Source organism: Micromesistius poutassou (genome assembly GCF_964030765.1).
Source record: "Micromesistius poutassou genome assembly, chromosome: 22".
Taxonomy (NCBI): Eukaryota; Metazoa; Chordata; class Actinopteri; order Gadiformes; family Gadidae; genus Micromesistius; species Micromesistius poutassou.
This window is the reverse complement of record NC_140292.1, coordinates 2,189,165-2,216,301: the sequence shown is the minus strand read 5'-3', so window position 1 is coordinate 2,216,301 and position 27,137 is coordinate 2,189,165. Positions and strand designations below refer to the sequence as shown.

Below are 27,137 nucleotides of genomic sequence, written 5' to 3'. Positions count from 1 at the left end.
GAACCCTGGCTTATGAACACACACAGCCGTGTTAATGACTGACAAGTCTGACCATTGACCACCCCCAATCCCTGACCGACAGGCATAAACTAGTTCTATGGCTGCACACACCTCACCGTGAACCGGCTGCAGGTGAAGCCCCAAGGGCCATTTCAGTATAGACCGCTGAAGAATAGACCTCTGAAGTAGAGCTGTACGGTATGGACTAAAATTTATATTACGGTATGATTTGAGTCATAGACGGTATTATATCACGGTATGTTAATTTTTCATCTTTAAGGGGGTCTCTAAGAAGGAGGAGAATATTGACAAAAGCTTTGCTAATTTTTAAATTGTGTAGGACAGCGATGAAGTCTATAAATAAACAAATAAATAGACATGTAGTTCTAAATTTATAAATGTGTCTTCCATTTTTTTTCCCATGCCATAAAGAAATAAATATAAAAATCTAAGATTCCATGGTCCCTATACCATATATCTATTTGAAAGTAGGCAATGGCTCTTTTATAAAAGGCTTATTTTAATAAATATGAAATGAATGTGTTAATGTTAAACGAATATTAACCGTATCTATCAGATTTATTCATATCTAGAACATTGAATCGAATCGCATCGAATCGTTCCATATTAACTATAGAGATGGTTTAGCACTATCACTACTATATAGATGGTTTAACACTATCACTACTATAGAGATGGTTTAACACTACCACTACTATAGAGATGGTTTAACACTATCACTACTATAGAGATAGTTTAACACTATCACTACTACCTAGATGGTTTAACACTATCACTACTATAGACATGATTTAATACACTGTATCACTATTATAGAGATGGTTTAACACTATCACTACTACCGAGATGGTTTAACACACTATCACTACTATAGAGATGGAGGTCTAATGTGTGTGGGTCTGCAGGCCACCATGCCGTCCATTCCAGATCTGATCAAGAAGAAGAGGGATGGCGAGGCCCTCAGTGATGAAGACATCCGGTTTTTCCTCCAGGCTGTAGTTCAGCAGAACATACAGGAGGCCCAAACAGGTCAACACACGCACACACACGTGCACACACACACACACACACACACAAACACACTCACACACACTCACACATTCACACCCACGCACACACACACACACACACACACACACACACACACACACACATTTTTGTGGATTGTTTTTGCTCTGTACGGTGTCCTTGAGAGCTTTGAAAGGCGCCTTAAAATAAAATGTATTATTATTATTATTAAGTGGTACATAAGGTAAGGTGATGTATAAGGGTTAAGTGGTACCTAAGGTAAGGTTGCTTATAAGGGTTAAGTGGTACCTAAGGCAAGGTTATACCTAAGGTAAGGTGGTACCTAAGGTAAGATGGTATCTCAGTTTAGGTGCTATAAGGGTTGAGTGTTGTTTAGGTTAAGGTGGTACCTAAAGTAAGGTGGTACCTAAGATAAAGTGGTATAAGGGTTATAAGGGTTAAGTGTTACCTAAGGTAAGGTATAAGGGGTGTTTCCGTGTCCAGGGGCGATGCTGATGGCCATCTGGATAAAGGGCATGGTTGCCACGGAGACGATGGCCCTAACGAAAGGGATGATGCTGTCGGGGGAAGTGATGTCGTGGCCCGAGGAGTGGGCGGGGCTTATGGTGGACAAACACTCCACTGGCGGCGTGGGAGATAAAGTGAGCCTGGTGCTAGCGCCAGCGCTAGCGGCCTGTGGCTTGAAGGTGAGTTTCACATGAAGTCAACCTGCTATCCTCACCGTACCTGAAGATGCTAAAGTCAACGTGCTAACGGCAACATTGAAGCGTATTTTAGCATTGTAGCATATTCTAGCATGCATCAGGCCGGACATGTCCTTGGTGACTAGGGAAGAACTCTTTCATGTGTGGAGCCATTCATACACGTATCAATTCTTGTGACATTATCAGGCCAGATGTCTGAGAAGCCCAGCGACCCAGGTCACGAAAACAAGTGTAATACCAACACATAGCCACGAGAGGTTAGGATCTAACCTGGATTCTAGCTCAATCAGGCCAGATATGTTCTTGGCGTCAGTTCATGTGTAGAGCCATTCATACACGTATCAATTCTTGTGACATTATCAGGCCAGATGTCTGAGAAGCCCAGCGACCCAGGTCACGAAAACAAGTGTAATACCAACACATAGCCACGAGAGGTTAGGATCTAACCTGGATTCTAGCTCAATCAGGCCAGATATGTTCTTGGCGTCAGTTCATGTGTAGAGCCATTCATACACCTATCAATTCTTGTGACATCAGCAGGCCAGGTGTCTGAGAAGCCAAGAGACCAAGGCCACGAAAACAAGCGTAATGCCTTCACATAGCCACGAGGCCAGGATCAAGCCGAAAACCAAGTTGTAATACCTACACATAGCCACAAGGGACCAGCACCGAGCACACATACGGGTATCCAAAAGGCGGGAGCTCAGCACCAATCAGAGAGCATTACGGAGGCCACGCCCACCCATTCATAAAGTCAACACATAGTCCAAGGGGTCAGAACGCTCCAGGTAACCATTTTATCAAATGCCCTACTAAGTGTATCTCCACGCGTGCTTGTACAATTCCCCTCCTTTTGCTTCATATACATTATACCGGACCTTTAATCAAATAAAATGAGTTAAAAGCGATCCTAATTCTGATCCTGATTTTCCAAAGAACACGGCAACATGCTAAAGTCAACATGCTAAATTTAACATGCTAAATTTAATATACTAAAGTCAACATACTAAAGTTAACATGCTAAAGTCAACATGCTAAATTGAAAGTGCTACAGTCAACATTAAAGTCCACATGTTAACAAACATGCTAAAGTCAACATGCTAAAGGCAACATGCTAGCAAGCATGCTAAGCTCGAAATGCTAGTTAACATGCAAAGAACAACATATATTAAGAAAATATTTTAAGATCAATGTGTTAAAGTCAACATGCTACAACACTATTCGGTCCTTTATTTTGTGTCTGTTGTGTGTGTGTATGTGTGTTAAGGTGACCAGATTTCTGAGACAAAAGGGGGAAGGGGTGGTACGGGTTTTGCGACTGTCCCCGGAAACCGGGGGCGTCTGGTCACCCTAGTGTGTGTGTGTGTGTTGTGGCATCCCGCCACTTACACGTCGGCCCAGGCGGGTCCAAGGTGTAGTGGTGGACGGCGTATACCTCCGCCACCCACTTGTCGGCAGCAGAGAGCAGAGCGTCTCTCTCTCCGATCAGCGCGATTGGAGACACCTGGTGAGGGAGAGACAAGTACCTGGGGGCCATCTTAAAAGGGAGCCCAGGAACAGACATCAGGAGGCCAGAGGGACTAGAGGCTCACGGAGACCCTAGAAGTGCTGCATTATATTGTATTTGCTTGTGACCTACCGGTAGAGACCGCCTGACAGTACCCAGTTCTCAAGCAGGCGATCCTGGCGTACTATGGACACAACCTCGCGGCCCGAGCTCATTGCTTTCACGATTGGCGTTTCGACGTCCAGGGTGCGGTCCGAACCCAGATCGCACAGCATGGCCGGCTGGTGAGGAGGTGGCTATCGACAGGAGAAGGACCCAGCCTTATCGACCGGATGGTCATAGACAATACCATCCGACAGCTCCCGCCGGGCGCCCAACGGGTACTAGCCCACCACCATCCGGACACCGTGGACGACCTCATCAAGCAGCTGGAGAACTGGCAGGTGGCCCAGCGACTGAGTGCCAGCACCGGAGCCATCTACCCCCGACCAGCTGAACCCCGCAGAGATCCACGGGGACCGACGACAGGGGCCTCGACGCCTTCCCCTGTCCCACCCACCGTGACCACGGAGAGTCGGGAGGGGAGGCGGTGTTACGAGTGTGGCCAGCCCGGCCACATAGCACGCTACTGCCCTGGAGACCGGGACGTGTCCATGCCGTCGGCCTATGCGGACCACGGGTCGAGCCGGCCTTGCATGCTGGCGACCTGTTGGGCCCAGAGGACGTCCGGGAGTCCGACCCTCCCCGCCAGAGTCATGAACAAGGACACCCAGGCTCTGCTGGACACCGGCAGTGTGGTCACTCTCCTCCGGCCCGACTTGGCCGGGGGAAGAGAGGGGAAACCCATGGAGGTGGCTTGCGTACACGGAGACACCCGAACCTACCAAACCTGCCACGTAGTCGTCCGGACACCACACGGGGTGTTCACGACTCGGGCGGGGATTGTACCCCACCTACCGGTGCCGCTCCTAATCGGGAGGGATTGCCCGATATTTTACCGGCTGTGGGACCCGGCACGAGAATCCCGGGGCCGGAGAGAGCCACCCCGGAGAGGGGCAAGAAGAGCGCAGCGGGCCTACGGGGCCACCAGGATCCCAACGTCACCCGGGGAGTCGACAGCCGACGACCACAGATCCGAGGGGAACGGACCCTCGCCTCCGGGTTCCCCGATCCACACCGGGAGAGGAGGGCCCTCCAGGTCCGGGTCACCGGGACCCCACCCCGACACCCCGGACACCCTCACAGACTAGACATACTAGACATCGCCAAGGAGGCGTGGGAGAGCCAGCCGTCCCCTCACCGCACCACCGTGGACCACGTGGAACAGGTGAGAGACCGCATGGCCCAGGTGTGGCCCATCGTACGGGAACACCTCAGGCAAGCACAGCAGGCCCAGGCAAGGGTCTACAACCGGGGAGCCCGTCTGCGAACGTTCCAGCCCAGAGACCTGGTCCTGGTCTTGGTCCCCACCGCAGAGTGCAAGTTCCTGGCGAAGTGGCAGGGACCCTATGAGGTGGTGGAACGCGTGGGAGAGGTAAATTACCAGGTTAGACAACCCGGGAGGCGAAAGCCGACCCAGTTATACCACATTAACATTTTAAAGCAGTGGAGAGGGGGAGGGGAACCCCCTGACCCTGCTAACCTGACGCTGACGACCCGATGCGAGATCTTGGAGGTTCCGATGGGGGAGGATCTCAGTCCGGCCCAGAAGCAAGACCTCGGCGAGATCATCATGCAGCACCAGGACGTGTTTTCCGAGCTTCCGGGGAGGACCACCATCGCTCAACATGACATCCGGACGGCGCCTGGGGTGAAGGTGAGAGTGCCCCCCTACAGGATCCCGGAGGCCCGGAGGGAGGCCATCCAGGCCGAGGTACGCCGGATGCTACAACTCCGGGTCATCGAAAAAAGTCACGCAGTGCCTGGTCCAGCCCCGTGGTCCTCGTGCCAAAGCCGGATGGGAGTTACCGCTTTTGCAATGACTTCAGGAGGCTGAACGAGGCGTCCGAGTTCGACGCCTACCCCATGCCCCGGGTAGACGAGCTGATCGAACGCCTGGGACCAGCCCGGTACCTCACGACCTTGGACCTGACCAAGGGGTACTGGCAGGTACCTCTGACCTGGGCTGCCCGGGAGAAGACGGCCTTCTCGACACCAGGGGGGCTATACCAGTACACCGTACTCCCCTTCGGAGTACACGGCGCACCAGCCACCTTCCAGCGTATGATGGACCAGCTCCTGAGGCCCCACCAGGCCTACGCAGCGGCCTACATAGATGACATCATCATCTACAGTCCCAGCTGGGACGTCCACATCCGCCAGCTGAGGGCGGTGCTGGGAGAGTTGCGGAAGGCGGGCCTCACGGCTAACCCGGCCAAGTGTCAGCTCGGGCTGGAGGAGACGGCGTACCTGGGGTACCAGGTCGGGCGGGGAAGCGTCCGGCCCCAGGGGAGTAAGGTGGCCGCCATCAGGGACTGGCCCCAACCCCGCACCAAGAAACAGGTGAAGTCGTTTTTAGGCCTAGTCGGTTACTACCAACGCTATACCAGGGTTTGCCACGCTGGCCAGCCCCCTGAACGATCTGACTCCGAAGGCCCTGCCAGATCGGGTTAGCTGGTCCGAGGCAGCCGACCAGGCCTTTGAGACACTCCGCAAGGCCCTTTGCTGTGAACCAGTGCTCATAACCCCTGACTTTACCCTCCCGCTCATAGTGCACACGGACGCCTCGGAGGTGGGGCTTGGGGGAGTCCTGTCCCAGGTCCGGGCCGGAGAGGAACACCCCATCATGTACATCAGCAGAAAGCTGCTACCAAACGAGCGGAACTACTCGACGGTAGAGAAGGAGGCCTTGGCCATCAAGTGGAGTATCGACAAGCTAAGGTACTATCTCCTAGGGAGGGAGTTTATCCTCATCACCGACCATGCCCCCCTAAAGTGGATGGCCGGCGCCAAAGACACCAACGCCCGGGTGACTCGCTGGTTCCTGGCCCTCCAGGACTACCGGTTTAAGGTGGACCACCGACCGGGGAGGGAACACGTCAACGCCGACGCCCTGTCTCGCCGGGATGCCTGCCTGGGGGGATTCCAGATCGACCGGAGGCCTGAACAAGCGGTGGAGGAGTGTGGCATCCCGCCACTTACACCTCGGCCCAGGCGGGTCCAAGGTGTAGTGGTGGACGGCGTATACCGCCGCCACCCACTTGTCGGCAGCAGAGAGCAGAGCGTCTCTCTCTCCGATCAGCGCGATTGGAGACACCTGGTGAGGGAGAGACAAGTACCTGGGGGCCATCTTAAAAGGGAGCCCAGGAACAGACATCAGGAGGCCAGAGGGACTAGAGGCTCACGGAGACCCTAGAAGTGCTGCATTATATTGTATTTGCTGATCATTGCAATAAATGCCGTGTACGGCCTAAACCTTGCCCAGTTGTGCGATACTTGATTCCTGAACCACGCCACAGCGATAGCGAGTCACCACTGTGTGTGTGTGTGTGTGTGTGTGTGTGTGTGTGTGTGTGTGTGTGTGTGTGTGTGTGTGTGTGTGTGTGTGTGTGTGTGTGTGTGTGTGTGTGTGTGTGTGATAGGTTCCCATGATCAGTGGGCGTGGCCTCGGTCATACTGGAGGAACTCTGGATAAACTGGAATCAATCCCAGGGTTTAACGTTAACCAGCCACTCCAAAAGGTAACTCACTCAACTCACTCAACTATCTCAACTATCGCAACTATCTCACCTATTTCAACTAACTCAACTAACTCAACTTAATCAACTAACTCAACTATCTCAACTATCTCAACTAACTCAACTTAATCAACTAACAACTCAATTATCTCAACTAACTCAACTATCTCAACTAACTCAACTTAATCAACTAAATCAACTATCTCAACCAGCCGCTCAACAAGGTAACCCACTAACCCAACTTAATCGAGTCAACCCCCAACAGCCCTCGATCAGGTGACTGTCTGACCCCCTTACGACACCTCACACAGTGGGACCCCCCCCCCCCCCAACTACACCTCACACAGTGGGACCCCCGCCAACTACACCTCCCCCCCCTCCAACTACACCTCACACAGTGGGACCCCCCCCCCCCCCCCAACTACACCTCACACAGTGGGGACCCCCCCAACTACGCCTCACACAGTGGGGGACCCCCCCAACTACACCTCACACAGTGGAGACCCCCCCCCCCAACTACACCTCACACAGTGGGACCCCCCCCCCCCAACTACACCTCACACAGTGGGGACCCCCCCAACTACACCTCACACAGTGGGACCCCCCCCCCCCCCCCCCCCCAACTACACCTCACACAGTGGGACCCCCCCCCCCAACTACACCTCACACAGTGGGGACCCCCTCACTACAGCTCACACTCTGCATTGTGGGGACTCAAAGTCCTGACCGGTTTATGTCTCTCTCTCTCTCTCTCTCTCTCTCTCTCTCTCTCTCTCTCTCTCTCTCTCTCTAGGTGCGGTCCATATTGGAGGCGGTTGGCTGTGTGATCGTGGGTCAGACTGAGTCTCTGGTCCCAGCGGACCGCATCCTCTACGCCATGAGGGACGCCACCAGCACCGTGAACAGTGTGCCACTCATCACCGGTACTAGTGCTAACTAAAACTAGGACTACGACTAGTACCACTCACAGACCTAGGCTCATGCTAATATAGCACTACACAGACCTAGCCTAATTCTAGAACAGAGCTACACAAACACAGCTTCATGATTATATCGAACTACACAAACAACGATGTGTGGCCATCTTGTTTCTCCAGGGTCCATCATCTCTAAGAAGGCAGCGGAGTCTTTGAGCTCCTTGGTCCTGGACGTCAAGTTTGGGGGATCAGCTCTCTACAAAGACCTAGCTAGTACTAAGGAGCTAGCAGAGTCCCTGGTTAGTATTAGGGATATTGTGCCTCTAATGTTACTATCATGTTAATGCTTCCTTCAGAGTATCAACAGTGTGACTACTTTGGTCTGTGACAAACCGAGTGTCGTCCTTTAGGTGAGCGTTGGTAACAGCCTAGGCATAAAGACGACGGCAGTGCTTACTCACATGAGCAATCCTATTGGTCGATGCATCGGCAACAGTGTGGAGGTCATCGAATCACTGGAGACCCTGAAGGGAAAGGGACCCAGCGACCTGATGGAGCTGATCAGCACCCTGGGTACCATTACATCAAACCCCATAATACCCTATAATACCCCTGATATAATGCCCCCTACCCAGATGATGTCATACCCTGGATCCAGTGACCTGAAGGCACCCTGGTTACCTCATAATATACCCTAGTCCAATACCCTCTGATACCATGCTATATCCTCTACCCTATAATATAAAAACTCCCTGTTATAATACCCTATAATATAACCCTCTACCCTAGAACCCATTCCCTGTAACCCTTGACCTTTGTATGTCTCAGAGGTCAGAGGTCATTGGACTGTGTTCTTTTCATTTGAAGGGGGCGTGTTGCTGCTGATGACAGGCAAAGTGAGCAGCCTATCGGAGGGCAGCAGAGTGATTTCTGAGAGTGTGAATGGTGGAGCAGCTCTGGCTAAGTTCCAGGCCATGATGGAAGCTCAGGGCGTGACCAATGAGATAGCTCGATCGCTATGCTCCGCCCACGCAGACTACCACAGCATCCTGAGGAGAGCACAGCACCAGACAGAGCTACACACACACACCCACGGTACTCTCTCTCTCTGAGTCTCTCGCTCTTTCTGTCTGTGAGTCTCTCACTCTCTCAGTGAGTCTCTCTCTCTCTCTCTCTCTCTCTCTATATCTCTCTCAGTGAGTCAGTGACTCTCTTTCTCCCTAGGGGTTGTCATGGAGATTGATGGGCTTGTCTTGGCCGAGGTCCTCCATCAGCTTGGTTCGGGGCGAACAAAGTCTGGAGAACCTATCAATCACAGTGTGGGGGCGGAGCTATTGGTGTCATTGGGTGAAAGTGTAAACAAAGGTGAGGTCACTTCCTGCCCTTACCTGTCAGGTGATGTTGAGGTTAACGATACTTAACGATATTTAACAAGAGTCTCTATCTGTCTCCAGGTCATCCCTGGTTACGGGTCCACTTTGAGAGTCCGGCTCTGACCTCAGACCAGACAAGTCGTTTGCAGAGAGCCTTGACTCTCGGTGGATCAGGAGATGGACCTCTCAGAGAATCGCTGATCCTGGAGATTATCCCGCCCATGTGACCTGTCAATCATTACTTTTTAATAAAGTTCAGCTTTTTTATTGGGGTTATTGATAACATATACAAATTTACATCAAGACAGTCCCTCTCCTGCCAAAATGCATTGTGGGGGATCTTAACTGTAGTAGCTAGTTTGCAAACAAGGAATTAGTAAAGTAGAATGTAGCACAACTGATTATTGAATGAAAATCATTTTATTTCATCTCCTTAAATTGAACATTTATTTCTCAGGCATTTTCTTCATTTTAACTCAAATGAATCATAAAAATAAATAATATGTTGCCTTGAAAGTAAATAAGTAATTTAATCAAATAAATAAATATGGTCAAAATAATCAACCTGCCTTTGTTATATCTTGTAACATTTCCCACAAAAAACTTCTCCCCCTTCCCCTAGATTTGAGCCCTAACCCTATTTTGCACGTTCCCGCGAAGGGGTAGGGTGTCCCAATACTTAAGGGAGCAAGGGGGAGTGCTGTTTTTCCCTTAAAATCAACCCTTGAACGCTAGCCAGCTCGGTAGCTGAGAAATAGGACTGGGCCTAGTTCCCCTTTAAACAGGCATTTAAACTTTAAACCAGAAGCAGTGAGGCTGCGGTGATTCCGCAGATGTAGAAGTGAATCCATATAAAACATTGTTTTCACTGTTCTGCCTTGGTTTAAGTTTTGCCTCTTTCTTGCATTTCTCGGCGGGCTCCTCTGAACCCTCACCTGAATCCAGAGCAAGTGGACGTTTCAGCCATTTATCCATATTTGTCTGGCAGCTGTTTTGAGTGTGTGATTTGGGCACGGCTGTACCACAGGTTATTGTCTCCCCGGGGAAACTAGTTATAGCGCACTATCATTTTATTGACAGGCTTATGAAATGACTGAGGAATATTTACTTATCATCTTGGAATTTCCTAGACTGGGTACCCCCCCACAGTCTGGAGATTCGCCGGATCGGGGCAGATAAGGAGGTGAATATACAGAGGTTGGAATTGGAGGCTGCAAATGCAGCACATTCATCCCCAATCACCCTCTCTTCCCCACTAGCTAGCTCATTTGACACATTGGATGTGACTAAACAAATGGCTTTGGTTCCGCAGTTCCGGTAATCGGAAATCGATTCGTATTTTGGTGTGTTTGAACGCATCGCAGTTTCTATGCAGTGGCCTAAAGCGGTGTGGGCTCTCTTGCTTCAGTATAAACTGTCTGGTAAGGCTCAAGAGGTGTTGGCGTCCATTTCGTTGGAGGACAGTCTAGACTACTTAGTGCCTGAGGCATATAGACGAAAGTTTAGGAAAAGGGTTAAGGTTATGGTTATCAAAAATTCTCTGGATCGTACTTTCATGGAGTTTGCTCGAGAGAAGAGTACCTTGTTTGATCGGTGGTGCACCACCACTAAAACTACTGATTTTTCTTCTCTTCGAAAATTAGTCCTGCTGGAGGAATTTAAGAACAGTATAGGAGACTCAACCATAAAGGATATAACCGGTAAGAAGATCAAAACATGCTACTTCCCAGATGTGATGGTTAGTGATGTCAACCAGAAACTAACCACAATTATATTGGAAAACCCCAAAATCTCACAGGTTATTGTGCATGCAGGACTTAATGATATTCGAAGAGAACAGTCAGAACTTCTGAAGAGGGATTTCACTGAACTATTGGACACACTGGACAAATTACACATTAGGTCATTCATCAGTGGACCCATACCAGCAGTTGACAGGGGAATAAACAGATTCAGTCGTCTACTTGCACTGAATACATGGCTTTCAAGAGTCTGCAATGAAAGAGGAAGGGGCTTTATTGACAATTTCAACTTGTTCTGGGGGCGCAAATATCTTTTCAGAGCAGATGGCCTACACCCAAACAGGTTAGGCTCAAAACTGTTAAGGGACAATCTTCTCTTCTCACTCTCCCACAAATCTACCCTGTCATGCCATGAGAAGAAGTGAGACTACAGCCTCCCCCACACATCTACTGTCCCACTATCTGACACACAGATAGCAGACAGACCACAGACCTTGAAGAGAGACAACAGCCTGCCCAACACCATCGACACCATGCCTCCCCCCTTTGCTGATGCTGGCTTGGTGAGGAACGGCCACCCCCCTCCTCTGCACTCCCCCATCAAGGATGACCTCCAGCACTCCCCCATCGATGATGACCTCCAGCACTCCCCCATTGATGATGACCACCAGCCTCATCTCTCCCATAGCCACAACGACAACTCCAGTTCCACGGTCTCCTCCCTTTATGATTTTCCAGATGAATTTAAGAAACTGAGAAATGTTGGCATCAAACTTGCATCTGCGTCAATGATACCATCCCCACGTCATGACCACAGTCTGATAACACCCAAGCGGAGGGCGCCCCAGCCCCCCCCCCTAAGTTTCCCTTTGTTTACTCTCTTAGTGATTACAGCAGGAATGCAAAAGTTGCCATGTTTTGATGTAGGCAACCTTGGGTTCAACAGATTATGCAAAACTTCCTTTGTGCTGTGTCTACGGCTGAACCCTTTTTTGTCTCAGTAATAATCAGGACTACTATGTGTACCCCTGCCCAACAATATGGGCAGGATCTAGACCAGCAACAGCAATAGCCGTGTCAATGCCTCTGCGTTTGAATGATAATGAATGAATGGAACGTTGCATTTTTAATGTTTACACCAAAGATTCTAGACTAGAGAGTGCGCGCCAATCAATGAAACCTTATGCGGAATCAGAGAAAGTCTGCTCTCTTTGCTGCGCAAAGCATGTTTCAGAAATCAGCACATTTAGATAAATGCTATAGTTGTCACACAGACTCAAGCTATTTTTTATTTTTGGAATATGGAATTATTTACAGGGGGATAATGTTGTGGAAAAATGTACGCACAGTGTGTTCAGGATTAGGACTGATAACATATGTCGGCCTAGGCCTAATCAATTGTGTTTTAATATTTGTAGCATTCATATTAGTTTATTCTTTTCGTAGGCTCCTCTGCTGTTGGCCTTGATGGGGAGATATTTCTTTGCTGCCACAAAATATACAGTTTCAATAACATTCCTGCATCTCCCCCTCCTACAGAGCCCATTTCAGGACCATGTCAGTAGACAGTTACAAGCCTACGAATGTCGTTAGAGCGTTAAGAGGAGTTTCGGGAAACACTCGAAAAAATGTTATGAAGGTTCGAAAGATCCTTCGTGAGAATGATTGTACGAGTATGGATCCATCGTTATTGGGAAACTGGGCCCTGATCAGTAGGCGTATGTGTTGTTAGCAGCAAGTCTATTCCAGCCCTTAGAAAGCAACTTCAATGTATTTTCATTGTGATAACCATTTGCCAATAGCTTTCATTGTAAGTGAAATTATCGAGACAGTCATCCTGTAGCCACCTAACCAATTATGTCTGTCCACCAAAATTAGTTCATGGAGTCATATTCTGCTTGGCCCCCTTATTGCTGCTCGCAGCTATATTTTATATAGCACTTTTCATACACAAGGCAGACTCAAAGTGCTTCACATATAAATATTGTCATACAATAATAGATAAGTAAAAGAAAAAAAAGAGTAAAATAGAAAATAAAGGCAAAGTTAAAAAAGCATTTTAGAAAGTGCAATGTAATTAAGATCAGATCAACAGTCTCTCTGGTATACCCAAGTCAAGTCTCCTAACCTTTATGCCTCCTTTCCTTAACCTTTGTGGAAAACGTCATCAGGTCAAGGAGCGATGAATTGGTGCTTCCTTTCGAACATAGGAAAAGACCACACTGTTAAATGAATTCGCATCCACTTTTCCTAACCGACGTCATTGCTGACCTCTAGCGTCTCTAGCGTGGAATTACAATTTTCCGAAGATGGGACTACAACAAGCGCTTTTTTGAGCCATGCGTTCTTCTCGAATTGATTTCAATCAGGTTATAACTTATCGCCAACAGTGAGAATCACTTAGGTCGGATTTGGCCAACGGGAATAGTTGAGGCCACTTGAATCCCTTATAGGCCTATGTGGAAAAAAAAAGAGCCTCAACTTATGTTGATGTTGAAATTAACTGCCCCCAGTAGGCCTAGTCTTTCTTAAATGTGAAGTCAGCATTTTATTTTCTTACGGTGTACATTGTGTGCTTACTAACCAGCAATAAATTCATTCATTTCGATTCAAATTATGTTTCTGGAATTGGTATCCATTATTAGCAATTGTATTTTCTTCTCTTTTTTTTTCTCTTTCTCTTCTTCTGCTTAACCGCGTCTCTCATGTGTCTTCGCGTGGAGTCGGTAAACTTCGTCGGTGGCCTGTTTATTTAAATATTACCGCCGTAAAGGGTTATGGGATACCAATAACTCCTTTTGATGTAAATTATTTTAGTCTATGCTATTTCTGATTACATGTTTCAAGCTAACAACAGTTATGAATGGTTTCTTCTCCACATAATGGACAACACTATATAAGGTTTCATGAGTTTATAGATAGGTTAAAGAACTACAAACATAGCCACTCTACTATTTCCGCCGAAGCCAAGAGACCAAGGTCCAACCATTCCGCCCACTTCCAATATAAACTGTTGTGTTACCGGTGTTAATTAGCTGTAACCCACTGTACACGTCCGTCGACGTATCTCATTGACTTTACATGGGACGCTCCCGAAATGCATTGTGGGTCCGTCCGTCAAATCGGCTCCGTCTCTTGCGTCCAAAAGTTGAGAAAAGTTTAACTTTTCAGGCAGCGACGGATCCGTTGGCCAATCAGATCGCGTTATATTATATGATTATATGATTATATGATCGCACATTATACGCAGATCGTGTTTTACCCCATGCGTCGGACACGCCCACTCTCTTCCGTCGACGGACGTGTACAGTGGGTACGAGGCGTGAGGCATTACTGTGTGTTCACACCGCACTTTGTCCCATTTCCCCTATAATATTCGCGCGAATAGGCGAATGTTGCCGCGCGACAAATCATAATCTGTCGCTGTACATTTTTGTGTGCATTCGTGGGGCAAATTCTTTTTTTGCCTGGCAACGGTCATTCATGCCAATTCAATCTCATCAACCATGGCCGAGATGTGTGTCTGTACCTGTTGTGGAAGAGGGAGAGCCCGTCGTTTATGGGTTAATAATATAATCCGGAGGCGCACACCGCTTTGTGCCGTGATATTATATTTAAGCAATAGATCACGACAGGCCGTGGTATACGCTCATTATACCACAGTTAAAGGGGCGTTGTCCGTCCCGACGTGCAGCGGAGGGGCGGCGACCCCCTTCACTGTGGTTTAATGACCGTATATCACTGACGGAAGTGATCTATTGCTTTTATAAAACGGTTACGTAAATATGGCGAAATTAAAGTCATAGACACCCTCAATTTTGAAAAAGCTAGAAAGTCGGAAAAGCATTTTTTTTTAACGAATACAGAAAAGTAGTCCCTCCTGGCTGCCGGCAAAGTGTACGGCGGTTGCTATGCAACACACTAGCGTCCTTCAGAGAGAAGGCTAGAGACGGTAGCTTGGTTCGCCGGCAATTTAGCAATTTAGAAGGCTAAATTGCCGGCGACCGTGTGCCTATTGCTTTACAGGCTTTTTTTTAGGCTTCAGTGAACTATGCTATCGCTTTTATATATAAATAAACAACAGTTCAAGTTAGGCACGGAGTGATACTGGACTCTGTAAACTGAACGGGCGTCATAGCTGTGTGTATACGCTCAATATACAACGGTTGGGAACCAATCAGATCGCTTGATTTAGGCCCCCCGTTTTATAAATATCGTATATATTATATGATATAGATATTTATATATTATATGTAGATATAGAGCGGGAGTCGCAAACGGCAACAATCACTTTCTCCTCCAAGCTGCGGTTCACTGAACGGTTGAACGGTGATTGGCTGTTTTACGTTACTTCACCCAGGGAGTGAACTGATTGGCTGTTACGTGACGTCACCCAGGGAGTGAACGCTGATTGGCTGTTTTACGTTACTTCACCCACGTTACCCACAGTGAGTGAACGCTGATTGGCTGTTTCAACGCGAATGCCGCGAAGAAGTTGAAATATTTCAACTTATTATTCCTTATGAATCCACGTGAACGCGCTCGCCGTTCACGTGGAAAAATTTCGCGCTGTCAATCAAATCTTGTCGCACGAATAGGCGAAAAAAAAATTCGCCCGATTCGCGTCTCCACGTTCACTTAACATTGAAACGTGTCGCGGGGCGAAGTGCGGTGTGAACACACCTTTACTGTGTGTACTTACTTGCCGCGCGACAAATCATAATCTGTCGCTGTGCATTTTTGTGTGCATTCGCGGGGCGAATTATTTGCGGGGCGAATTTTTTTTTTGCCTGGCAACGGTCATTCATGCCAATTCATTCTCATCAACCATGGCCGAGATGTGTGTCTGTACCTGTTGTGGAAGAGGGAGAGCCCGTCGTTTATGGGTTAATAATATAATCCGGAGGCGCACACCGCTTTGTGCCGTGATATTATATATATCGTATATATTATATGATAGAGATATTTATATATTATATGTAGATATAGAGCGGGAGTCGCAAACGGCAACAATCACTTTCTCCTCCAAGCTGCGGTTCACTGAACGGTTGAACGGTGATTGGCTGTTTTACGTTACTTCACCCAGGGAGTGAACTGATTGGCTGTTACGTGACGTCACCCAGGGAGTGAACGCTGATTGGCTGTTTTACGTTACTTCACCCACGTTACCCACAGGGAGTGAACGCTGATTGGCTGTTTCAACGCGAATGCCGCGAAGAAGTTGAAATATTTTAACTTTATTCGCGGGGCGAATTATTCGCGGCGCGACAAGATTTGATTGACAGCGCGAAATTTTTCCACGTGAACGCGCTGTCAATCAAATCTTGTCGCGCGTATCGGCGAAAAAAAAATTCGCCCGATTCGCGTCTCCACGTTCACTTAACATTGAAACGTGTCGCGGGGCGAAGTGCGGTGTGAACACACAGTTAGGGTGATGCTCCATGGACCACCTCCAGAACGCAAGCTCGTTTACCTTGTGTCTGTTAGAATAAACAATGTGTTGAACATTTGCCACTCTGAGTCATACCTTGCCAAAGACGACCATACCACAAAGGATCTAAATAGTTTTTCATCACTTTCCTTTTGTAAAGATTGGTCAGGAGTAACCTATGCTAAAGGAGGATTAAAGGATGCATCGAGGCTCCTTTCCTAAGCATTTTTAATATTCCAACCACCAGTACTTCCGGTTCATCTCCTTAGGAAAGGAAATTTCCTATGCAAAAAATACTTCATAGAGGCCCATTGTATATTGGACCATGGACATCTCAGGGTCTGGGCGACTCGGTGCGGGACATCTCGGTTACACAAAATCTCCACCAGTGACGGTACCCTTGTGGTAGGGCAGGGTTTAAGATGGATGCTGATAGCCGCAGCAGCTACGTAAGCATTGCAACATCATAGCAGCGTGACAGTGTAGTCTGCTAATAAATTGAATGAAAAAGAACAACGTGACACATTAAAACAAAGAGCAACAATGGAGGCCGTCCAGGTGTTCCTGGATCTTGATCTAGCTCCTGATCTTTTGCGCAAAATCTTCTTCAATAAAGTTTTCGCCGTTGACCATAAATACCTCCCGGGTACTGTGTTTGTTTGTTTTTATCCTCCCTGTCGCACGGAAGACACGATTCTGTCGACCAACGGACGGCAATGTGTAGCTCCACCTTTTCGGCACCATTTCATATGGCTTGGTAGCCAAACGGTGGAGTAGTGAAAATAGGAGCGGCTCAGTGCTCTTATTTTGGGACCCTGCCCAACTTTTGGCAATGGAAACACCAATATAAGCGGACTGAGCTGCATCGAACCGAGCCGCTCTTCATGGTGGAAACAAGGCATTGGTGAACGTAAAGCAGTGAGCCGATTCAAACAGAGCCGCTCTGAGGTGTTAGCGATCATAGTGCTTCCTGTGTTCTACAGCCTCCACACCAATGACAACTCAAACATCAAATCCTCAACTTTATTTATAAAAAAAAAAAAAACACACATTCAAAAACACTCATCACACACACACCTCAGGAGAGGTCAAAGGTTAAAGGGGAGGGGTCAATGGGCCACAGAGTTGAGTGGCTCAGCCCTGATGTTGCCGAGGTCCAACGTAGAGTCAGTCTCCTCATCCACCTCCCCGATCACCGCCCTGCAACACATACACACACAGACAGATAGGTGCAATGCAACACACCCACTGATCACTGTAACACACACACACACACAGATTACTGCACTGCAAAACACACACCGCCCTGCAACACACACACACACACACACACACACACACACACACACACACAGTATGGAGGCAGCAGTACTCACACGTTGTCTCCCCTGACGATGTAGAGCCCCAGCACCACCTGCTCCACCCCCTGAGACGAGCTGAACACGCGCTCATGGCTCTCATCCAGGATCAGGTTGATGGTCTGGTCAAAGCCCTTCAGCGTGCCCTGCAAAACACACACACACACACACTCAGCACTGCACTGATCACTGCCATGCAACACACACACACACACACACACACACATCGCTGCAACAAGCACTGCAACACACACACACACACACACACACACACACACACACACACACACACACACACACACACACACACACACACACACACACACACACACACACACACACACACACACACACACACACACACACACACACACACACGAGGAGGTGAATGACTTTAAGCTTCACATGTGAATGGCCAATCAGGGCCTCTGAAACCTTCCTCACCACAATCATCCTGCCGTCCGAGGTCACTATGGCGACGGTCCCTGAGGCTGAGTTAAGGAACAAAGAGTCGTTAGGGGTCCAGTGTGAACCCCGATAATACAACAACACACTGCAGATAGCAGCTAACCAAGCTAGCCTAGCTCCGAGCGCATTGATCAACAGCCAACCAGCGCTAGGCTAACCTCAGCTAACCAGCGCTAGCCTCCTTGGCTAATCTCATGAAGGATACGGTTGATGTAGGTCTCAAGCGCCGTGGACATGTCGAGTCTGGGCGGCAGGTGTTGATAAAAAATAAGTGGTTCTGTATAAATAGAGACTGCAGGGATGCTAACGCCAATAGCACTGGAAGAAGCTGCGGGTTACCAGACAAGACTAGGCGATCACCGAGCGGGAGGAGAGCAGAACACAGATCGCTCTAAACGTCTGTTTATAAATTATATTTTACAATTGATGTGAACTTGTTTTATATTTATATTTTAAATATGATGTGAATATTTTTTATATTTATATATTTTAGATATGATGTGATCCTGTTTTATGTTTATATTTTATTTTAAAAGGTGGTTAGGGTATGAAGCAGCTAACAAACTAATAAAAACATCAACGTGTATACGTGTGTGTTGTGATAAGGTATGTGAAGATGTTAGCTGATCATGATGAAGACGTTGGTTTATTGATCTACTAAGAGCTGATCATGATGGAGGAAACGAAACCTCTTCCAAACATCAGACGCTGCTAACGTCACTCCAGGGTCACGCCTCCGCGGCCTAACTTGTAAATACAGATTATAAATACCTTTAATGTTAAAGCTAAAAATATACAGCGAATGTAATGCGGAGACAAAACAATGTCCAAGTGATCTGAATAAGTAAGGAAATCTACAGCTCCTACCTCACAAAGTGGCCCGGATGAGGCCTCACACACGCGTCAACCTATAGGAACCGAATATGGGGAAAAGGATCCAACTTTAACTCCTTGGCTCCTTCAGTTTAAATCTAGTTGAATCTATTGAATCTAGTTCCAAGCGGCTGTGGTTCTGCTCCTCTCTCTCAGCCAGACGGTCAGCTTGGGTGTTTCCAAACAAAACTACAATGTGGGCGTGGCCCAATTAACATGCAATTACCTGCAGCGGCTTTGAGTGACGTCACAACAAAGCCCCATTAGGCATGAAAACAGAGAGAAACATGCCGCTTATAACACTCAGCTCTTAGTAGATCAATAAACCAACACTGTCTTCATTACATCATGATCAGCTTTTAGTAGATCAATAAACCAATGTCTTCATCGTGATCAGCTCTTAGTAGATCAATAAACCAATAATGTCCCCATCATGACCAGTTCTTGGTAGATCAATAGACCAACAGTGTCTTCATCATGATCAGCTCTTAGTAGATCAATAAATCAAGAGTGGATTCATCATGATCAGCTCTTAGTAGATCAATAAACCCAACGTGACAGTGTCTTCATTACAATCGGACCTATCAGGTGATTGATTGGAGCTTGAATGGACTGTATTTTGATTAGTCAGATTGCCCAATATCAGTTCCACTAAAGTTGAGCCCCCACCCTGAGCTGTAATGGGTTGGTGAGGCCGGAGCTGTCCTGGATGTGTCGATTATTGAAGCGCTAACCTTGGCCTTCATTAACATAGTTTTTTTTAAATAGACCTTGACATGTGCTCTCAAACTCAGTAGCTCAGACAGGGCCGCAGCTAGCCTTTTGGGGCCCTGTGCAAGATGTTGTCTGGTGGCCCATTTAACATTTAAGGTCATCAATCTGGTGTTCATTAAGAGGAAAAGATGAAAAACTAAATCCCCAATTCAAATCTCACGTTGACACTAGCAATTTAAACCTACAGAATTTTTTTTTATATTAAAGGTTTGCAACTCATTTATTAAGAAACACATTTTGCATACAGTTGCAAACATTGCAACTGATGGATACTTCATATTAGTTCATCTCGTAGATAATGTCAGACGTCACTGCTCCATCACCCTTTAAGCATGAGATTACAGGACTTTGATTGGCTAAATCCATGTTGCTATGTGCACATCTCGTCAGGCATTGGCTGCATCCCAAACATAATGATTTATCAATTTAATTGTAGAAATATTTTTATTTTTAACTTAATTCTTAGGACATAGATGCTTTCAATACACTTGCTATTTTCTTTGTCATTTTAATTTGAATTATAATTTGAAAAATGGCCGTTTTTGGCCCCTTGGTGTCTTTAGGGACACATGGGGACATCCAGAGCCAGGAACGGCCATGTTCTCATCTCTCCTCGTATCGTCTTCTGATTGAAGCGTGTTACAGAAACCACACGCTGGTTTGTAAGGTCTTTATTGATTGTGTTGCTGGACTTCCTCCATAAACACACAAAACACACCAGGAAGATCATGCTACCAAAGTATTAAATTTGTACAAAAATACTTTACAACCTCCCAGTCCTTTTAGAAATAAAAATACAGTTTGTTTGGTGTTTCCTCTCAGAAGGACAAACGGAGGCTACAGGTTCAGACTAACATGTAATCTAGTCTACTGATAGTGGAAAGACCATGTTCACAACAACATGTGATAACAACTCACAAAGATCTCCCTGCAACCTGGACCAGTACACACACACACACACACACACACACACACACACACACACACACACACACACACACACACACACACACACACACACACACACACACACAGCCATGTCTAGTCTATCAGGTAGCCTTAGTGGAGTGACGTTATGGCTTTAGGTTTCACACCCTAACACTCCCTGATCCGGACATTTAGCACAGGGCTACCTCCTCCTGGTTCGAGGGTTAGCATAGTGCTACTTCCTGTTGGTGGAGGGTTAGCACAGTGATACTTCCTGTTAAAGGAGGGTTCGCATAGTGCTACTTCCTGTTATTGGAGGGTTAGCACAGTGATCATTTCTGTAATATAAGGGTTAGCATAGTGCTACTTCCGGTTAGTGGAGGGTTAGCACAGTGATACTTCCTGTTAATGGAGTTAGGACATTGCTACTTCCTGTTTGTGGAGTGTTATTATAGGGCTACTTCCTATCGGTTGGGGTAGCATAGTGCTACTTCCTGTTGGTTGGGATAGCATAGGGCTAATTCCTGTTGGATGGGATAGCATAGGGCTACTTCCTATGGCTGGAGGGTTAGCATAGTGCTACTCCCTGTGGCTGGAGGGTTAGCATAATGCTACTCCCTGTGGCTGGAGGGTTAGCATAGTGCTACTTCCTGTGGCTGGAGGGTTAGCAAAGTGCTACTTCCTGTGGCTGGAGGGTTACTGTGGGCATCCGGTGAGATAATTAGACTCTGCTGACCTCTGAGGAGCGGCCGTGTTGGGCTTCTGCTGTCGGAGGATTCCTATTGGTTGGTGCAAAAGGTTAACAGTGAATATAGAAGTAGAGGCAGCAAGATGGTGACATCGCTTTGAACATCAGTAGGCTGCACTTGCACACACACAACACGCACACGTCACACACACATGTTTGTCACAGGGGGGTAGAAAATGTTATTTTTTACATCATGGATGTGATTCAGTAACCATGGAAACGTCCTAACTAACACACGCGGGTTGATTAGCATAATAGATGAGGGAGGGGCATGCTCGGTGCTCTACGACAGTGACTCACATGGGGGCGGGGCTTCTGACTGGTTCCAGCCAATCAGAGGACAGGTGGCATGTCTCATAGCCAACCACAGAGCTGAGTGGGAGTTTACTGGCCTGAGTCTCTTAAACACATGCACGCACCTACACACACACACACACACACACACACACACACACACATATACATACAAATACACACACACACGCACACACACAGTGTGGCCAGTCCTCGTGTGTAAACACTAAAAAACATTATTCTTTATTGAACCTCCGCTTCGTCACAGAGTTGTCATAGAAACTGTGCTCGGGTGGGGGGGCACTAAAAACCAAAACCTGTCTGTCTGTCTCACTACCTGTCCATCTACCTGTTGGTCTGTCTGTCTGTCACACTCTCTACCTGTCTGTCTATCTGTGTTGTGGTCTTTGTGCTGCTGTGTCCTGGTCTACCAGGGGGGTCTGGTCCACCAGGGGAGGTCTGGTCCACCAGGGGGGTCTGGTCCACCAGGGGGGTTTCTGGTCCACCATGGGGGGTCCACCAGGGGGGGTCTGGTGTCTGGTCAACCAGGTCTGGTCCACCAGGGAGGGGTCTGGTCCACCAGATCTGGTCCACCAGGGGGGGTCTGGTCCGCCATGGGGGTCTGGTCCACCAGGGGGGGTCTGGTCCGCCAGGTGTGCTTGGGGCTAGCTGTTAGGGGTTGTAGCTCCGCTGCTATAAGGAGGCCTCCCCTGGTTGGCTCCATACGATGTGCCCCTCCTCCTCAGTCCCCAGCTCACTACTGGTTGGCTGGGTGGCATGCCCAGGGCCCAGCGCATGGCTGTGATTGGCGGTTGGGGAGGAGGAGGCGGGGTTTCTGCTGATCACAAGCTCCAGTTTGTTTCCAGACTCTGAGATGAGAGGAACCACGAGACAGCAGTCGAAGTCCCGCGTCCGCACGTGGTTTATCTAGAGCAGAATAATAAATCATGTATAACGCCTGATTTATCTAGGGCAGAATAATATATCATATATAACCTAATGCATGTAGGCCTACCTGCAGCATGTTAATGTAATGTATATAGGCCTACCTGCAGCATGCGGTCGTAGGTCTGTAGGCCGGCCCGGTGGGCGGCCCCGCCCTGCTTGATGTTGTTGATGTAGACTCCTCTCTCCAGCAGACCGTCAGACACGCTGAAGCCAAAGTCCTCTGCATCAGAGGCTTTCTCCAGACTCACCTACACACACACACACACACACACACACACACACACACACACACTCTAACTCACTGATTCTGCAGGGTTAGGGGTTCTATTCACACTGGTAAAGCAAGGCACTAACTCTGGCAGGGTTATGTTTGGATAAAGGAGTCTGAGATTATGTCAGTGTGAAGAAAATATAGAATAACATAATTAAGGAAGTAGTAGTAGAATTAGTAGAAGTGTAGTAGTAGTAGCAGTATAGTATCGTAGTAGTAATCATAGTAGTAGTTAGTACCTTGTGTAGCTCTACCGGGGTCTGTAGTAGTAGCAGTATAGTATAGTAGTAGTAGTATAGTGGTAGTTGTAGCAGTATAGTATAGTAGTAGTAGTAGTAGTTTAGTAGTAGTTAGTACCTTGTGTAGCTCCACTGGGGTCTGCGTCAGGATGTCGCTGACTTCCTGCTTCATCTTCCTCACTGCGAAGGCTCTCCGCTGGGGGTCGGATGGCAAGGTGTTGGAGCGCGGAGCCACCTGCATCCAATCACAACACAGCATTAACCCAGCATCCAATCACAACACAGCATTAACCCAGCATCCAATCACAACACAGCATTAACTGCGGTCTGGTTGTGTATGGGTTGTGTACCTGAGGTTGGGTGCTGCTGTGTGTGTAGGGGTTGTGTAGGGAATGTGTACCTGAGGTTGTGTAGGGGTTGTGTATGAGTTGTGTACCTGAGGTTGGGTCCTGCTGTGTGTGTAGGGGTTGTGTAGGGGTTGTGTACCTGAGGTTGTGTAGGGGTTGTTTACCTGGGGCTGTGTAGGGAATGTGTAGGGGTTGTGTAGGGGTTGTGTACCTGAGGTTGTGTCAGGGTTGTGTACCTGGGGCTGTGTAGGGAATGTGTAGGGGTTGTGTAGGGGTTGTGTAGCGGTTGTGTACCTGCGGTCGGGTGCTGCTGTGCTCCTGGAAGCTGGCCTGCCGGCCCAGGCCGGAGCGGGGGGGCGGCGGCTCGTGGTTCAGACTCAGACTGGAACCCGACATGATGGTTGCCTAGAAACAGCCAATAGGGCACCTGTTAGGAAGACACACTATCCAGGGCATCACTTGACCTATGTAAGTAGCCTGTTAGCTAGCTGAAGGCCATACCTCTAGTTGTCTAGTTGATAGGGTAAGTAGCCTGTTAGCTAATGAAGGGCGTACCTCTAGTTGTCTAGTTGATAGGGTAAGTAGCCTGTTAGCTAGGTGAGGGCAGTACCTCTAGTTGTCTAGTTGATAGGGTAAGTAGCCTGTTAGCTAGGTGAGGGCAGTCCCTCTAGTTGTCTAGTTGATAGGGTAAGTAGAGTGTTAGCTAGACGTACCTCCAGCTCTCTCAGTATTCCGCTCTGGCCACAGGTCTCCAGGTCCTCCAGTGCCTGGGACCAGAAGTTCTCCTCCTGGTCCGGTTCAGGCCCGTCAGGCCCCACACTGAACCTGGAGGTCAGAGGTCACATTATAACTGCTGCTTGGGGAAGAAATTATCAGATTGAGGTATAATCAGGTCGGGTGTCTGGGTATTATCAGGGTATTATCAGGTGGTGTCAGGGTATTATTAGGTGGTGTCTGGGTATTATCAGGGTATTATCAGGTGGTATCAGGTGGTGTCAGGTGGTGTCAGGATATTATTAGGTGGTGTCTGGGTATTATCAGGGGGTGTCTGGGTATTATCAGGATATTATCAGGTGGTGTCTGGGTATTATCAGGGTATTATCAGGGGGTGTCTGGGTATTATCAGGGTATTATCAGGGGGTGTCTGGGTATTATCAGGGTAATATCAGGGTGGTGTCTGATTATTATCAGGGTATTTTCAGGTGGGGTGTCTGGGTATTATCAGGTAGAGGGTTTTTAGGGTATAGGGTTTACTATATGTTTATGGTACAGAAGTTGGCAAAGGGTTTAGGGTGCAGGGTTTAAGTTTAAAGGTCAGATACCTGCTGTCAGAAATTAGCCCACTGGGGAAATAATTGACTCTGCAGACAGAGACACACTAGTGTTACTGCTAGTTAGCCTCAAGCTAAAACACACTACCGTTACTGCTAGTCAGCCTCAAGCTAAAACACACTACCATTACACCTAGTTATAATCAAGCTAAACACACTACCATTGATGCTATTATTGCTAATGCTAATCTGGCTGTCTCTCACCCGGTGAGCGGGGGGCGGTCCCAGTCGTCGTCACTCAGCCCCAGGTCTGACAGAGGATTGGTCCTCTGGCGGGGGGCGGTGGACGATTGAATGTTGTTTGTCTTTGGGCTGCGCCACTCGTTGAAACTGTAGGAATGGTAGCCTGGAGACAGAGAGGAGCTACAGTCAACAGTCCGGCCCAGGAGTCCAGACAATATAATAATATAATAGTAACAGGTTTTACTCTACGTACCGGCGTGGTTGAGCACGCTGTCCACGGTGGAGCCGTCCCAGGACTCCACCGCGCTGTCCACCGACGGCAGGGTGCTGAACGCCCTCTGACCGGGGGGCAGGGCCACCACCACAGGCTCCTCCTCCTCACCAGGCTCCACCCCCAACACCCCAGAGGAGCTGACCGCACACGACTTGGGACTGGACACTGGAACCCAGAGAAAAACATCAGCTAATGCAGAGAACATCATCATATCATCAAACCCTAACCCTTATTCTGGCCATTATTCAGGTGTTCATCACCCAACCCTAACATATACATATAAAGCTGTGCATGTATGTGTGTGTATGGTACAGTCCTAACATATATAAAGATGTGTGTGTATGTGTGTGTATCGTACAGTTCTAACATATATAGAGCTGTGTGTGTGTGTGTATCGTACAGTCCTAACTTATATAAAGCTGTGTGTGTATGTGTGTGTATCGTACAGTCTGTGTGTGTATGTGTGTGTATCATACAGTCTGTGTGTGTATGTGTGTGCATCGTACAGTCCTGTGTGTGTATGTGTGTATCGTACAGTCCTGCTGCTTCTTGATCTTCAGCGTGACGGTCTCCCCCGCCTGCTGCAGCAGACTGATGGCCTCACTGAGCGGCTTCCCCTTCAGGCTGCTGCTGTTGATGGCCAGGATGCGGTCGCCCACGTGGATCGCCCCCGTCCTGGAGCACAACGAGGTCATCACACAACCCACCGGACCAGGGGACAGAGATACTACACCACCCACCGCTAGTTAGCGTGCTACAGGGCCCTAGCATTATAAGCGTGCTACAGGGCCCTAGCATTATTAGTGTGCTACAGGGCCCTAGCGGTGTTAGCGGGCTACAGGGCCCTAGCGGTGTTAGCAGGCTACAGGGCCCTAGCATTATAAGCGTGCTACAGGGCCCTAGCATTATAAGTGTGCTACAGGGCCCTAGCAGTGTTAGCGTGCTACAGGGCCCTAGCGGTGTTAGCGGGCTACAGGGCCCTAGCGGTGTTAGCATGTTACAGGGCCCTAGCGGTGTTAGCGGGCTACAGGGCCCTAGCAGTGTTAGCGTGCTACAGGGCCCTAGCGGTGTTAGCGGGCTACAGGGCCCTAGCGGTGTTAGCATGCTACAGGGCCCTAGCGGTGTTAGCGGGCTACAGGGCCCTAGCGGTGTTAGCGTGCTCCAAGGCCCTAGCGGTGTTAGCATGCTACAGGGCCCTAGCGGTGTTAGCGTGCCCCAGGGCCCTAGCGGTGTTAGCGTTCTCCAGGGCCCTAGCGGTGTTAGCGGGCTCCAGCCAGCGACAGGTTACCTCTCGGCCAGGCCGCCCCCGGTCAGCGAGGAGATGATGATGGGGTCGAAGGGCTCCTCGGTCCCAGAGATGGTGATGCCCAGTGGACCGCCATACCGCTGGAGCTCCACCGTGTAGATGATGCTGCCGGACAGGTCCTGCTCATCTACACACGCACACACACACACACACACACACACACGCACGGACACACACACACGGACACACATGCTCACGCACGCACGCACACGTGGACGCACACACACGCACGGACACACATGCACAGACACACATGCACACACACGCACACGCACACACACACACACACACACACACACACACACACACACACACACACAGTGTTACAGTAATGGTTGGGACTCTGTAGAAACTGATCCGATGTTGAGATGTTGTTCTAATGTGTGGTTTGAGGT

The 27,137-nt window shown here is 48.5% G+C and overlaps 3 protein-coding genes across 5 annotated transcripts in view; 1 reads left to right on the top strand and 2 right to left on the bottom strand.

Annotated features, from left to right (window-relative positions):
• Positions 1–77: 77 nt before the first annotated feature.
• tymp (thymidine phosphorylase) lies at positions 78–9,788 on the top strand. Of its 3 annotated transcripts, none has more exons than XM_084486564.1 (10): positions 78–198; positions 927–1,050; positions 1,534–1,736; positions 6,843–6,941; positions 7,732–7,861; positions 8,036–8,154; positions 8,266–8,428; positions 8,723–8,950; positions 9,080–9,220; positions 9,310–9,788. In XM_084486564.1, the coding sequence occupies exons 2-10, from the start codon at positions 933–935 to the stop codon at positions 9,453–9,455; spliced, it is 1,347 nt and encodes a 448-aa protein (XP_084342690.1). In that variant the 5' UTR covers positions 78–198; positions 927–932; the 3' UTR covers positions 9,456–9,788. The 3 variants fall into 3 exon arrangements, with proteins under 3 accessions (XP_084342690.1, XP_084342692.1, XP_084342691.1); XM_084486566.1 differs by having other exon boundaries at positions 124–222; XM_084486565.1 differs by having other exon boundaries at positions 145–256.
• Positions 9,789–17,410: 7,622 nt separating this feature from the next.
• Positions 17,411–18,574, bottom strand: lsm8 (LSM8 homolog, U6 small nuclear RNA associated). Its single transcript, XM_084486584.1, has 4 exons — positions 18,433–18,574; positions 18,204–18,244; positions 17,778–17,905; positions 17,411–17,601 (listed from the first exon to the last, which is right to left on the bottom strand). Exons 1-4 carry the CDS (start codon positions 18,461–18,463, stop codon positions 17,511–17,513), a joined length of 291 nt encoding a protein of 96 aa, XP_084342710.1. The 5' UTR covers positions 18,464–18,574; the 3' UTR covers positions 17,411–17,510.
• A 1,962-nt stretch (positions 18,575–20,536) lies between these two features.
• Positions 20,537–27,137, bottom strand: part of grip1 (glutamate receptor interacting protein 1) — an 18,482-nt gene continuing 11,881 nt past the window's right edge. Inside the window, exons 17-25 of the mRNA XM_084486555.1 lie at positions 26,725–26,869; positions 25,972–26,111; positions 25,416–25,601; positions 25,184–25,325; positions 24,362–24,473; positions 23,943–24,053; positions 23,420–23,536; positions 22,893–23,039; positions 20,537–22,770 (exon numbers count right to left, since the gene is read on the bottom strand). Of these exons, the coding sequence (XP_084342681.1) occupies positions 22,537–22,770; positions 22,893–23,039; positions 23,420–23,536; positions 23,943–24,053; positions 24,362–24,473; positions 25,184–25,325; positions 25,416–25,601; positions 25,972–26,111; positions 26,725–26,869 (1,334 nt within the window). The 3' untranslated portion in view covers positions 20,537–22,536. The remainder of the gene's footprint in view (positions 22,771–22,892; positions 23,040–23,419; positions 23,537–23,942; positions 24,054–24,361; positions 24,474–25,183; positions 25,326–25,415; positions 25,602–25,971; positions 26,112–26,724; positions 26,870–27,137) is intronic.

Excerpts from the sequence above, each read along its gene's own strand:
- lsm8 (XM_084486584.1), bottom strand. The coding sequence starts at position 18,463 with ATGTCCACGGCGCTTGAGACCTACATCAACC. Across the intron at positions 18,245-18,432 it reads GCTTGAGACCTACATCAACC|GGACCGTCGCCATAGTGACC; the intron begins GTATCCTTCATG and ends ACTCAGCCTCAG. Across the intron at positions 17,602-17,777 it reads ATCGTCAGGGGAGACAACGT|GGCGGTGATCGGGGAGGTGG; the intron begins GTGAGTACTGCT and ends TATGTGTTGCAG.
- tymp (XM_084486564.1), top strand. The coding sequence starts at position 933 with ATGCCGTCCATTCCAGATCTGATCAAGAAGAAGAGGGATGGCGAGGCC. Across the intron at positions 1,737-6,842 it reads TAGCGGCCTGTGGCTTGAAG|GTTCCCATGATCAGTGGGCG; the intron begins GTGAGTTTCACA and ends TGTGTGTGATAG. Across the intron at positions 8,951-9,079 it reads GCTACACACACACACCCACG|GGGTTGTCATGGAGATTGAT; the intron begins GTACTCTCTCTC and ends CTTTCTCCCTAG.